This window comes from Phyllobates terribilis, unplaced genomic scaffold (assembly GCF_046119375.1).
Source record: "Phyllobates terribilis strain yellow unplaced genomic scaffold, ASM4611937v1 Scaffold_2__4_contigs__length_985480577, whole genome shotgun sequence".
NCBI classification, from domain to species: domain Eukaryota; kingdom Metazoa; phylum Chordata; class Amphibia; order Anura; family Dendrobatidae; genus Phyllobates; species Phyllobates terribilis.
The window spans coordinates 946,741,718-946,756,657 of record NW_027362762.1 but is presented as its reverse complement, the minus strand read 5'-3'; the positions used below and the strand labels follow the sequence as shown (position 1 = coordinate 946,756,657).

At 45.1% G+C, this 14,940-nt stretch overlaps 1 protein-coding gene across 1 annotated transcript in view; it reads right to left on the bottom strand.

Moving 5' to 3' along the window:
• Window positions 1-259: 259 nt before the first annotated feature.
• Window positions 260-14,940, bottom strand: part of LOC141248281 (uncharacterized) — an 86,761-nt gene continuing 72,080 nt past the window's right edge. The window contains exons 7-11 of the mRNA XM_073669338.1: window positions 11,134-11,376; window positions 5,370-5,519; window positions 4,990-5,133; window positions 3,102-3,245; window positions 260-359 (exon numbers count right to left, since the gene is read on the bottom strand). Coding sequence (XP_073525439.1) covers window positions 3,112-3,245; window positions 4,990-5,133; window positions 5,370-5,519; window positions 11,134-11,376 — 671 coding nt within the window. The 3' untranslated portion in view covers window positions 260-359; window positions 3,102-3,111. The remainder of the gene's footprint in view (window positions 360-3,101; window positions 3,246-4,989; window positions 5,134-5,369; window positions 5,520-11,133; window positions 11,377-14,940) is intronic.

Sequence of the window (14,940 nt, the reverse complement as noted above, 5' to 3'; positions counted from 1 at the left end):
TCATCAGGCCCTGGGATCTGTATTTACTAACTTGTCACCTGGTTTGCACCTACGGGTCACCAAGAACATCACTGTGTATACAGCTGAAGCATAAGCTTTTCTTGCTACCGACATATTAAAATTGGATTCCTATTAAATTGACCTCAGCGTCTGTATGAGTTGGGGAAAATATATGGTCAGCCCATTGGGGAGCAGGAGCTACAATATCAGTACAACATTCATGTAAATGTCAGTGCTGAAGAAATAAATATAACCATACTTTTGTAGAATCAATTTTATTACTATTTTAACAAAACAGGATTTTTTGATCCAGATGAAATCACATTGCTAGGATTCTTGGGGATCAATTGTTCGGGCGTCTGGAAGAAAAATGAGAGCAAGGTTTAGCTGTAGAATTTCCATTGAATTTCTCGTTTAGACATGTGCCACACGCCATGGGCTTAACGTGCTACACTTAAGTGCCCCATCTCGTCCCGCCGTTCTGGTCACTGTGGTAGGTTGCGTATGTGCAGAGTATGGCCAAATAGGTCTGTACTAGATAATGAAGTTTGGTCTGTGTTCTGTATTCATTTAGGGTGTCAGGGATGTTGTCATAATTGGGATTCAAAAGCGAAATGTTGGGGGCCTGAACTATATAAATGCATGGGTCATAAGTCCCAAAATTTTGTGCGATGATTTAGCTAACTACAACAGTCCATTATTTGTCGGAACTATTCCAACTTTTTTGGATACAATCCCTTCAAATTCGAGTGCCAAAATATGGAATGGTTTATATAACACTGCCCAAAAGAGAGAAATCCGGCTCAGCATGGGGGTCTTTCATAGGTGTGTCTTCTTAATTGTTCTGTCACAGTGTTGCTCCTGGTCTACCGGCCATGTAGGCAACTGCAGCCAGACTCATGGAATTAATAGTGGTCCTGCTGGGGTCCACAGTGCAGGAAAGAAACATTAAAGGGGACGTGTTATCAGGATCGGCAGGAATCTCAGGGGGTTGGACACTTATCATTCATAAAATTATAGAAAATTTAACAGATATTTAAATGGTTAGTGATAAATTTTATATATTTGAGGTATTTCATATACATAGAGGTTCATTGCTGGATATTGCACACCCACCAATCAGATTTTGAAAAAGTAGTGACAAAATCAATATCAATAGCCATAGTAAAGTCTTAGGAAAGACGCTCCAAATACACTGTATTATTATAGTGCAGGCACTAAGGGGTCAGAGCAAGGCACATAAGTGTTGTCGGTATATTGACGACATCTCTATTGGAGATGATGGATGACCAAAGTGAAATTTAAAAGTTCCTTGAATCCTTACATTTTTATTTTAGTTACTTCTCATGATACATCTTTTTCCCAGCTTTAGTCTTACATGACGATATACAGCTAACTAGGGACAAATCTAACCTCGAATTTAAAAAAAAAAAATTGAATTTGCCTGAATCCAAATTTTTGGGGATTCGCTCAGTTGCAATCTAGCACAGTGGTCACCCGTTATTTTGTTGAAAATATATATATATATTCACTTGGCTTTTACCTGTCCCATCACATAGCCCTGCTCCAGTGCATTCTCTTGCTGTGTCCGATGTCTTCCTTCTACTCCTGGAAACTTCAGTGTTCACTAGGTCCCACATCATCATGATATCACAATGCATGGCCTCACACAATGTCATGAAGTAATGTCGCGATGAAACAGGGCCTAGTCAGCCCCGAAGGTGCCAAGAGCCGGAGGAAGACACCATACTAAACAGAAGATGAGGTTGTGTGGCACCCTGCTGTTCACAGGTACCACAGGACCCAAAAGGGTGCATGGATGGACTTCTCCACAAGAGGCCCTCATTACAAACAAACACCTCCACCCTTCCACCTCACACCACCAGAGGGAGCCCGGATAGGGATATATATATGGAGGGTTGAGCCAGGCAGTTCAGTTAGTTGTTTAGTCAGAGAGTGTGCTGCCACTGAGAGCAGTAAAGACGCAGCACATCTGCTGCTGTATTGAGGGCCCCGAGTGTGGCCGGAGACAGAAGGAGAGAGGAGTCGAGGGGGCAGAGGAGCATCATAGGCTCACCCCAAGACATAAACCGGACACCGGATCCGTGCCTACAGTGTCCTTTATACCCAGTAGGGATCACTGGCATACCAGGAGGCCTACAAGTCCCTGGTCGACCTGAAGCTAAACCCTTGACAGGACTAGGAACCACGAAGGCCCCGGCATCCAGGGATAGTGGTTGCCAGAAAAAGGTCCTACTACCAAGCGACAGGTGAAGAAACAGCGAAACACAGAAGCTAGGCCCAGTTACAGGTTGGCTAGGAGCTTAGAGAGAGGGAGACACGGACCAGGAGGCCTTATACCCGGTCACTGGGGAGAAGTCCTGAAGTGCACCCTTCCTACCGAGTACCCTGGACCGTACCTGACATCCGCACCAGTAAAGGTACTGAAGTGAATCCCCTGCCTCTGTCAGTTACTCCTGCTGCGCCATCTCTCCTGCACTGCAAGCCCCAGCATCACCACCATTTGCACCTACACTGCCCCGGGGGTCCGCTCTGCCTGTGGGGAGCAGAAACATCCCAGCTGCCATCCCATCACCCCCGAGGTCTGCAGCAGCGCCGGTAACCATTACCGGAAACCACAGGTGGCGTCACGAGACAAACTGTACACTAAAACCCCTTTTTAAAGAGAGACCCAGAGTACGGGCCCGGGAGCCGACTGCCGTGACCTCCTAAACAAGGAAAAAGGCCCGAGTACCGAGTCCCCTATATTCCCCCTGGGTGACACAGCTCCACCAGACTGAAGAAGACCACTGAACCGGAGGGGCCTAAGCTCAGGACAGGGGAGGGACGGTTGAGTATATATATATTTTTTTATTTTGTTTTACCAATGTTTTTAACACTCTGGTGTCTAGGGGGATCTCAGAGAATAATAACGCACGATCGATTTGTATCAAATTAATTTGAGTAAACCTGCAAAATTCGAATTTTGACAGCTTTGTGCATCCTTACGAGGGGGTGACCTATTTACTTTCAAGGTGAAGTTATTTTTGATGAAGATGACAGCCACAATGAGGAAATCCTCATTTTCATCTTACCATTACCTTTATTATATTATTTGTATCCATAGAAGCACCAGACAGTCTCGGGGATACTGGCGTCATAGCAGCACCCTCTGGAGTGACAGTCCTTGGAGCTGATGTTGGGGTACCCACAGTCATTTCTTAATTTGTGGCTAACAGAACATCCTACAAATGGAAATAAAAGCAATGACAATCCTATGAGAAATACAGTATGTACAACATATAGACTTTTCTAGAAAATAAAATAAAATTGCGTTAATCCAACTTCCTTTGAGAGTGGGAGAAATAATTATTTGATCCCTTGCTGTTTTTGTAAGTTTGCCCACTGACAAAGACATGAACAGTCTATCATTTTAAGGGTAGGTTAATTTTAACATTGAGAGATAGAATACCCCCCCCAAAAAAAATCAAGAAAATCCCATTGTATAAATTAGATAGATTTTATTGCATTTTGCAGTGAGAAATAAGTATTTGATCCCCTACAAACCATTATGAGTTCTGGCTCCTACAGACCAGTTAGACTCTCCTAATCAACTCGGGATCAAATACTTATTTCCCCCACTGTATGTGCACTGAGACTTTTTGCTGAGTTTTTTTTTTAGCAGAAACTGAGCAGAAACTCCAAATTTTTTAAGAGATTTGACTTTTTGTGGAGGATTTGGGGAGTGTCTGCTTAGTTTTAATTCAGTTTCTGCTCCAAAAACTTCTAAAAAGCACTCAGCGTGAACTTTCCCTTGGGCAATGTGCACACAACATCTTTAATAAGACGGTGGAACGAATATGTGCACAACAATGCCATTTTGACATCGATGTGCATTTTGCCCAATGTTTTAGTTTTTTTTTTTTTTAATGCGCCTGAAAAAGAAATTGTGTGCATATTGCCAAAAGAGGAAAATGACTCCAGAAGACTAGAGAAGCAGGAAAGATTAATCTGGATCAATGGTTTTGAGGAGTTTTGAGATTTGGAGGAGGATTTGGTCAGTTTCTGCTTGGTTTCTTCTCCAAAAACACCTTGAATATCTTCACGTAAACATAGCCCAAGACTGAATGAGCTCCCTCTTTTCTTCTGGTTACCTCTTCCTGATATAGAGAATGTTTAATATCTATAATATCACCATATACTGTCCCCTAGGAAGACTAAAAAAAAGTTTATAAAAAGTTTAAAAAATATTTAAGAATTGAAAAACCTCAACGTTTTAATCATCTCATTTTTCACAATGCAAAAAAAAAAATGTAAAAACATAAACATAATGTATCTGATAACACACCTCCGATCTATCAACATATCAACCCGTTTAATAAACTCTCTAAAGAAAAAAAATCAAAATGGCAGAATTATTGTTTTACAATCAAAACTTTATTGTATCCCAAACACTAACACAGCTTCAAAATCTAAAAAAGGTGTTAAAAAACGGCGGCATAAAACCAATACTACTTTTTTACAAACTTTTATTTTAACTTCTAAAATATATATATAAAAAAAACAATACAAATTTGTTATCGCCGTAATTGTAACACGCAATGAACGCCGTAAAAAAGAAAAAACTCGAAACACCATGGTGGAATTTTTTTTTTGGACCATTTCACGTCACTTGGGATTTTTTTCCCTCCATTTTTCAGTACATTATATGGTAAAGTGAAGGATGGCATTGAAAAAATACAATTTATACTGCAAAAAAAAAAAAAAAGAAAAATACCATATGGAGGAATTAAAAAAAGTTATGGGTTTTGGAAGAAGGGTAGGAAAAAAATACTTAAAAATAAAAAATCCCTCAGTCAGGAAGGGGTTATACTCATTTGACCAGTAGAAGGTCATTTATGCCTAGAGTTGTTCCGGGGGGTCACCAGGTGGTGGTAGCTCTTCCCACTTTCCCACTTTTATCTATGGATGATGCAATGAATAGTTTACCTTTGAATTTGGGGTAAAAGCACCAGTTCACCTCGGGGGTACTTGAGTCGAAGCAACAGCCTTTGGAATAACAATCCTTCGCTGATATTCCACGGAAACCACAATCTTTCCTTTTTTTGATGCTGACCCCACACTGAGCCTTATCTGGAATTTAAAACAATAAATAAAAAAATAATAATTTTTCTTCTTTTTTTTAATGGCAATTTTCAAAAAAAAACAACAATATCTCAGGAAAGGAGTGGCGCAGGAACAAAAGAAAAACATCGCCGGATTCAGGAGAACAGCGGCATTTACACCAGGGGAAAAAAAAAAAAAAATTACATATTTATAGCAATAGACAGATCATCTTTAAGATAATGCCTTGTAAAATAAAATGATACCTTGTGCCTTAGAGAAGAAGCACCAGTTAACCCCGGAGATGCTGGAGTCAAAGCAGCAGTTTCTCTTGGCGCATTCGGCTGAGTTGATCCCCGGGTAGCCGCAGTCACGTCTGTCGTACGGGGCCACGTTACATTCTTTCTTGTTAATTACTGACGATATAAAAGAAGAGAAAGAAAAAGACTCAATTATTTTCCTGCAGTCAGGAGATGCATATTCTATCTAAAGGCAGACACCGTATAACCTCCTGTGAGCACTAGGGGGCGCTGTAACTCCACTGTCACCGATCACTATATAAAGTCTGCGGTTACTGAAATTATATGTTCTGGCTGAAATGAGACAAGTAATTATATTTTCTCTTATTGAAACCTTCTGAATTTTTAATATTTTTAAGAACAGGTATATGAGATGTTCTGTGCTGCATTCTGGAGGCGGTAGAAAATGCAGTTTGGTTATTGTGCCCCCATAGCAGTGGCAGTAAGCCAAAGTACCCTTTATAACAGTACCAGCTTCAGTTCTTCCATTATAGTACCAGTCAGCTACACCGCTAATGTATCTGTTTCTGTCAACCACCGTATCACCATAACAGTGCTCGTACAGGAGTATCAGTCAACTACAGTGTTGGGGAGTCATCCTAGAGTGTCACATAACAGTCAAAGCCCACAATAGTGTCCATATAGAAGTGCCAGCTGGTCACATCGCATTTACAAAACAGGGAGGAACAGTGCCCCCATAACAGTGCTCATATAGCAGTGTCAGCTACAGTGTCAGCGAGTCATCCCTAGCAGTGGCGTATCGCAAATGGTGGCAGACCACGCAACAACTATGGGGCCCGTGAGCCAGGGGAGCCCCATAGCAGTCCAGGGGCGGACATATCGCCGGTGCAGCTGGGCCTGGAAGGTCAGGGGGCCCTTCCGGGCAGCTAATATTAAGGGCAATCTGGCCTGCTTCTCGGAGCCCGAAGCTCCAGGAGGCCCATGGCCAGATTGCCCTCATCACACGCGGGAGGCAGGGAGCAATCCCTCCAGCTCCGCTGTTGACAGGAGAAAATGGCAGCGGAGCTGGAGGTATCCGTCCTCTGCTTCCTGCCCGGCGCTTCCTCCCTGACACAGACGTGCGCAGCTTGATGACGTTATCATGCAGCGTGCGCCTCGGTCAGGGAGGAGAAAGTTGCTGGGAACGAGGATGCTGCAGGGAAGCAAGCTGAGAGGTAAGTTGTATTTTTTTTTTTTTTTTTTTTTACTGAAACGCTGGGGAAAGGAAAAGGAGAATGAGGGGTGGTGGGGGAGAGCAATGATGGGGATGGTGGTGAAGGGGACAGCAATTATGGGGATGGTGGCAATGGGGAGAGCAATTATGGGACTGATGGGGCTGGGGAGAGCAATGATAGGAATGGTGGGGCTGAGGAGAGCAATGATGGGGATGGTAGTGATGGGGACAGCAATGATGGGGATGGTGGGGCTGGGGCGAGCAATGGTGGGGATGGTGGGGCTGGGAAGAGCAATGGTGGGGATGGTGGGGCTGGGGAGAGCAATGATGGGCCTGAGGAGAGCAATAATGGGGCTGATGGGGCTGGGGAGAACAATGATGGTTCTGATGGGACTGGTGAGAGCAATGATGGGGCTGGGGAGAGCAATGATGGGGATGGTGGCAATGGGAAGAGCAATGATGGGGATGCTGGCGATGGGGAGAGCAATGATGGGGCTGGGGAGAGCAATGATGGGGATGGTGGCGATGGGGAGAGCAATGATGGGGATGGTGGCAATGGGGAGAGCAATGATGGGGATGGTGGGGCTGGGGAGAGCAATGATGGGGATGGTGTGGCTGGGGAGAGCAATGATGGGGCTGATAGGGCTGGGGAGCACAATGATGGGGCTGGGGAGAGCAATGATGGGGTTGGAGAGAGCAATGATGGGGTTGGGGAGAGCAATGATGGGTTGGGGAGGGCAATGATTGGGATGGGGAGAGCAATGATGGGGATGGGGAGAGCAATGATGAGGATGGGGAGAGCAATGATGGGGATGGTGGGAGAGAGCAATGACTGGTTGCTGGGAGAAAGCAATGGTGGGGATGGGGAGAGCAATGATGGGGTGCTGGGAAAGAGCAATGATGTGGGTGCTGGGAAAGAACAATGGTGGGGGTGCTGGGAGAGAGCAATGATGGAGGTGCTGGGAGAGAGCAATGATGGAGGTGCTGGGAGAGAGCAATGATGGAGGTGCTGGGAGAGAGCAATAACGGGGATGCTGGGAGAGAGGAATGATGGGGGGTGGTGGGAGAGAGCAATGATGGTGGTGCTGGGAGAGAGCAATAATGGGGGTGCTAGGAGAGAACAATGATGGAGGTGCTGGGACAGAGCAATGATGGGAGTACTAGGAGAGAGCAATGTTGGAGGTGCTGGGAGAGAGCAATGATGGAGGTGCTGGGAGAGAGCAATAACAGGGGTGCTGGGAGAGAGCAATGATGGGGGTGGTGGGAGAAAGCTAAGCCATTTCCCCCTGTTTTGTCCACCCTTGTTGTCTATAGAGTTTAGTGGAGGTTGACTAGTGCTCATCTCCTTCCATCCCTAGCTGTAGCCATACGTCAAGGAGAGTAGGGCGAGGCACACACACGGCGATTGCTGAGGAGGCTATATAGGGACATTAGGGGAGACAGGGTGACGCTAGACCAGACTAGGAGGTCTCCATTTCCCCCTTTCCCTAGTGTCTGGGCTTTCTTTCCCTTTTCCCTCTGTGTTGCACTAAGTCTTTCCCACACCTGGTGTGACAGGTGCTGGGAGAGAGCAATGATGGGGGTTTCACTTTGCTTGTACTGTAAAGCCTTGTATATTTTTTGTGTGCATATAGCCTTACAGGTAATTGGGGAGAGTCACAGAGACTGAATCATTTATAATATTGGCCGGTGGAGATTATAGTTAATGGGGAGCACAGTGCTGCTTATCACTTTATATTTTGATTACTAAGTGGCTAATAGCATATTAATGGTGAAGGGGTACATATCTGTAGTCAGGAGCGCAGTGTTGGGGAGACACATGTATGTATACAATATATGTGACCTTGTTATTTTTAGGGCTGCACTGATCATCGTGGCTGGGAGATGTCGACATGAAGGTCTGACCAGACGGAGAAGAAGCAGCAGAAACCGACTCTGATCAGATGAGACGTCAGCGGTAAGTGCCTGGATGTAAATATTATTCTGTATCTGCACTGTGTGACTTGGAGTGATGATGTTATCTGTAAAATCCCTTAGGCTGCATTCGCACATTTGTGTGAAATGTCCGTGTGCTGCCAGATTTTTTTATCGGATGGTCCACGGACTCGTAGAGCTTTATAGATCCATTCACACATCCATGAAAATCACGGATCTGAGAATGAGATCTAAGAGGGTCAGAGAATGTCCTGTTCTGATCTGATTTTGAGGATTAGAATAGGACATGCTCAATACATCAGTAAAACAGGGCAGCACACCGACACTGCACACAGATGCAGGAATGTAGCCTTATTATGTATAGCACAGTCCCTTAGTATATATTAGTATATAGTGTACTCACTTATTATGTATAGCACAGTCCCTTAGTATATAGTGTACTTAGTGATATAGTTTCATCTTTTATTATGTATAAAACCCTCCTTTACGTACCATCCTCTCTAGGTCTAGGGGGTCACAGTTGGGGGATCATACTGTGTTGGGGTCACCATACTTTGCCCTGGGAGTTGAGGTGGGGTACAGTAGAGTCATTATACTGCGCATGTGGAGGAATTCACCATGGGGGTATCATACTGTGTTTGGGGGGCACTTTTATTGGCATCATACTTTATGGGGCAATGAAAGAGGAATCTAGGACTTCAGCAGGAGGAAAATTACTATGTAAAGGCTGGAAAGTTGTGAGATCTGCTCTTCTGTGACCCCGACAGTTATTTACATTTTTTTTGGGGGGGTGGCCCAATTAGAACTTCTGCTATGGGGCCCCATGATTCCTATGTATGCCCCTGATCCCTAGTGTCTCATAACAGTGCCAGCCCATAATATTGTCCTTATAGAAGTGCCAACTGGTCACATCACATTTACAGAACAGGGAGGCACAGTGCCCCCATAACAATGCTCATATAACAGTATCAGTCAGCTACAATGTCGGCAGCATCACTCCGCTATAATGGCCACTTAACAATGCCAGCTATACGACCAGGGTTGGTGCCAGCACCCATCGAACCCAGGCAAATTCCGGGTCATACAATGCTTGGGGGATCCAGTCTGCCGTACGGATGTGCGCACTGCATGTAGGGAGCTTGCGCGGGTACCGGCAGTGTTATACAGCTGGCACCTGAGTCTAACTGCTGTGATTGCAGTAGTATAACCTTCCAGATGCCACTGTTAACTGTAATATATTACAGCTGCGTTTAAAAGGTTGGAAATGGTGGTAAGGTGTCCATTCTGACCCCACATTGGCCACCCTACAACGTGATTGCGGGGTGCTGATGGTACTGTCCCGGCAGCCGCGGGAAGAGCACACCGAAAGTCACTTTGCCATGTTTTTACAACTATAAAGCCTGTGTCGCGTCTTCATAGGAGATCAAGAATATTACAATACTGAATATTGCAGTGTATTGTACTTCCTTAGGAAGACCAATAAAAAAATAAATATATATTTCTAAAAACTAAAAAAAAATAAAGTTCATTCTCATTTTCCAAAAACTTAAAAAAAAAATCTAAAGAGTAAAATAAAAAATAAAAAAATCACCATATTTTCTATCACTGGTTGCGTAACTGTCCGAAGTAATAAAATATCAGAATATTTATCCCATATGGGGAATGCCAAAATGAAAAAAAAAATCATAATGACAGAATTACTGTTTTTGGATTATGTTGCCTTCACTCTTCCCCCCAAACAAAAAAAAAATGGTTTAAAAACAGATCAGAAATTGGTATGGACCCCAAAATGGTAAAAAAACAACAAAACCCTGATATCACTCTATTGACTAAAAAATAAAAAACACATAGCCCTTGGTAGGTGGGGAGGAAAAATAAAAAAAGAGGACACGAAAATGCAAAGAGTCCAAATAATCCTGGAGCCGGTCCGGTATATGACTCATTAGTCCTGTCAGAAAGTTCCCAAATAATAACAGAGCCAAAATAGGCAGCATACACATTGCCCACATAACGGTACCCAAGTAATAGCGACCTAATGATACCACAACCATTTCCAAGAAATGTGAGAAAGCCCAAAAAAATGATAGCCCATAAATGGTGAGGACCCAAGGGCATTTGCCCCCTTTGCCCATCCTATAGTCTGGGCAAGCAATACCCCAATCCAGTCTCTAAAACCCATTTACATCTATTAATCTACTCAATGTGAAAAAGGAGCAATCAGCTTACCTATCCGGGTGCACGGCAAAATGCTCCAGTAATAGCAACAGTAAAAAACGATAGCCGGCACTCATATATTCTTAAAAGAATTGATTTATTTATCCACTAGTATAAAAGGCCCAAAAAATGGTTGAACACAACATCACAAAAATTAAAAAGACAGAAAAGAAATATCTGCTGCGCTCCCAGGCAACATGTTTCAAACCTGCAGGGTCCTTGACAAAGTACCCTGCAGGTCTGAAACATGTTGCCTGGGAGCGCAGAGGATATTTCTTTTCTGCCTTTTTAATTTTTGCGATACTGTGTTCAACCATTTTTTGGGCCTTTTATACTACTGGATCAATAAGGCAATTATTTTAAGAAGATGCAAGTGTCGGCTATCGTTTGGACAGTTTATCTACTCACCTACATCTTCCCGACTGTTGCTGCCACTATGGCTGTTGCTGTGGCTGTTGCTTTTGCTGTGGCTATGTTTGGCCAAACTCCACTGCCCCAGGACAAGGATGACGGTCAGCAGTAACAATACTTTAGCACCCATGTCTTCTCTTAGAGAAAAGATCCAGGCCCTGTGATTCTGAGGATGTCGTGTATATATATATATATATATATATATATATATATATATATATATATATATAGGGAATGTCGCTGTTTAACCAGCGAGGAGAACATTTACAGAGGGTGGGTTCACTCCCAAATTATGGCCACTACACCCATAGAGATCCAACATTGCAAATATTTATGACCCCTAATAAATGGACAGGCAGCGGACGGAGGGGTGTGTGTATAGTGACTACCACTGATTATATGAGCTGATATCAAGACCGAGGACCATATAATAATTATTTCATTATTACACTACAGTCCTGGTTTTATTAGGACCTAGGCTATGCGGGAAAGCTGCAATCAGAAATTCTCAGTAAATAGAATTTTTTTAATTGTCTTTCATTAAGTTCTAATCAAGTCACTTTGCCAATCAGGAAAGATGGAAATTAACCCTTTCAGGAGCTGTTTCAGTCAATGGACATGTGACAGATCTGAAAGGGGACTATGGCTGCTTTCCTCAATCTTCAGGTTGGATCGATTGGGCTAAACTAAAATCAATAACAGCAATAACTAAATTTTTGATGGTATATGCATGCTCACATAAGAATACAATGTGTATAGCAGATTTTTAGGTGCTATGAAATGGGGGGGTTAGTAAAGTACAACTAAAGGTATTGCACCAGGAGGCTGGTCACCCTCTGAAATTGCTGTGGGATCCTTACTCTTGGGTTGTGAGTTCTAGGGTTATGGATGAGTTTACACCTTATATTTCTACTAGTCTAGGGTGGTAAAATGATTAACGGATCACTGAAGGTCCGGGGTAGTTTTTGGGTTAATATCTAATATCTCTGGAAGTTTAGGATGGTAATAAGATATCTAATATTGCAGACAGTCGTTCTGGATCCAGCTGTAGAAGGTCATTACGCTTGGCTCTGCAAGCACCTTCTTGATCTTTTCATCTCTGTAGTGTAGTGATATCCTTCTCCCTCTAGGACCTAACAGTGACCTCCACCTTCTGCTGCTTATTGACACACCCTTGCTGAATGTTTAAATACCTTCAGTCTCTCCAGAGAGTCGCTAGTGATAGCTTTATTTTCCTCTGTCCAGGCTTGAAGTACTAGTAGTCGGCTTGTTTCTTCTTGGAGCTCCATGGGAGGATAGTTGGCGTGATCTTTCTGGTGTCTTCTCACGCTAAGAGTTTTCCCTTATCTGTTTACCTGTTTGTCTTTAGTTGCAGTGGGGGCTGACTAGTGCGGACCCCGTCCCCTCCCTATCTAGGGCCTATCGCTAGGGGCAGTCAGGGATTAGGTTTCCTGCTCGGTAATAGGTGTGGAACCTATTTAGCGATGTTAGGGGAGTCAAGGTGTTGTCAGATCTGCTTAGGGGTCTCCACTCCCCATTTCCCTAGGTTTTGGGCTTCTTCCTCCTCTTCCCATTGTTGGCACTTAGGCTTTCCCTCACATTGCGTGACAAACTGGTCTAGAATGAAAAAGGTTCATCTTTGGAGTTTGGAGGTCTAATGGGAGAAGAAGTCAGTGCATAATATCCCTGGAGGTCTGGGGGGAGAAGAAGTTTAATGTACAGTATCTGCATTAGTGTTGAGCCACCCCCGTAGTGTTCGAGTTCGGTTCGGTTCGTCGAACACCCGTGTGTTCGCCGAACTGTTCGTCGAACTGTTCGTCGAACACCTTCGAACACCGTTAAAACCAATGGCAGGCAAACAAAAACACATAGAAACACATAGAAAACACCTTCAAAGGTGTCCAAAAGCTGACAAACTGCTCAGAAGACACAACTAACACATGGAAAAGTGACAAGTACATATAGTCATGCGAAAAGAAAAGAGGTGGAGGAGTAAAAGGAGGGGGAGACACAGATATAGGCATGTCATGCCCTTCTAAAATCCAAAAAGTGAGAAGCCGAGACGGCCAGTCCGCTCCTGCCCGTGCCACCTCCGTGTCGCCGGGTTTGTGCCAGAGCCGCGGTGAACCCTGACGGCCAGCCCCCCTCTCCCAATACTGGTGCCTGTCCGCTGGTGGGTCGAGAGAGCCCCCCTGTGGTGGAGGCAGCTCTAAGCTTTTTAATTTAAATTGTCCCTCTAATTTGAATGAATACACTTTAAATCCATTTACAAGGATCTATTGGAGGGCAAGTCTCATGCCAGCAGCCGCGTAATTCCAGCTCCAGTAGCGTCCACTAAAGCTGCTGCAGTTAAAAAGCTTTTATAAGGATCGAGCTCGGCTGTCCACCGCAAGGCATCCTAGTGCCAGTCCCAGCCCCTATGCCTTGGGGTGCCTCCTGATGCTCTTCACTAAGTATCCCGTGGTCCCGAAGCATTTCCTTTGAAAAAATTAAGTGTCCAAACTACAGGTGGTGTAGCTTGCTTAACAGCCGGGATAATCCGCTGACTAGCAGACACTGCTACTAGGCACAAAGTATTTCCTGGGCTAGATGCAGTTAAAAATTTGTAAGTAGATACTCTCGTTGGATGCTGAGAAAGCATTCCATAGAGTCTCCTGGCACGCCATATATGATTCTCTTAAAAAGCTTGGGGTAGGGGTCTAGGGGACCCTTTTATAGCCAAAATCACGGCCCTGTATCACAATACGTCACCTAGGCTGAAGATAAATGGAACTGTAGCACCGAGGGCTCGGTTGCTACAGACGTATTGCACCTCACCCAGAGGTGTGAAATCTCACTCTCAGATAAGGATGGAGTGTGGATCAGGACCCGACACCTGCATGCATTACACCACATTGCCGTGGGGCAGGGCGACCAATATGCCCCTGAGATGGGCACGACAGTCCCTGTCCCTGGCTGGAGTGGGGGGAGGGAACACTGAGGAAGGGGAACCCTGCAGTGCAGGAGCAGGGAGGAAGCAGTTCCTGGGTGCATTGAGAAGGGAGTATAAAAGGTGGGCACCATCTTAGTTCAGTGCAGAGAAGTCTGAGCAGAAGTGGCAGGGAGCAGGGGCTCTGCATGAGCTCTGCTCCGGAGGCGGGCCTAGTAACAGAGGCCCAGGCCTGCAAGAGGGAGAAGGAAGGAAGAGGAGCGGAGAAGGCTCCAGGAACGAGGAATGAAGGGATCCCAGGGGTGCGGACAGGCGAGTCGCCACCGCACGCCCGAATCCACCTGCGTGGAGGGGTCAGGCCAAAGGGGGAGACCGGTCCCCGAACTAGTGGAGGCAGGAAACGACCCTCAGCTAGAAACCGGAGGCTCTGACATTTTATGTGGCGCAGCCCCTTGCTCCACCCGCTAGGAAGGCACCACATAGGGTCAGGGAAACTGGCGCCAAGTTTACCAAGAGGAGGCCCGAGGCAGCCGGACAGAAGTGTTGGTAAGAAAGGCCAGACAAAGGACACACAAAGGGGGTCCTGTGAAGCGCTCCAAAGTTATCTGGGAGTTGTCTGAGCCCCTCACCTGGTGAGCACAGTACGACGTGGGCAGCCGTTACCTGCAGACGTGGTCTGGATAATAAGAACTGTGAGTAAAGGCCCTGGACTGCATCACTGACTCCGTGTCGTTACTGCTGCTGCCCTGCACCATCACCCCCATCCTCCGCATACACTGCCCTGAGGCTATACTCCTCCCGTGGGGAGTTATGCTACGCTCTGCTGCACCCACAACACCAGCCTTAGCGGTCTGCCCTGTAGCGGCGGTTCACTC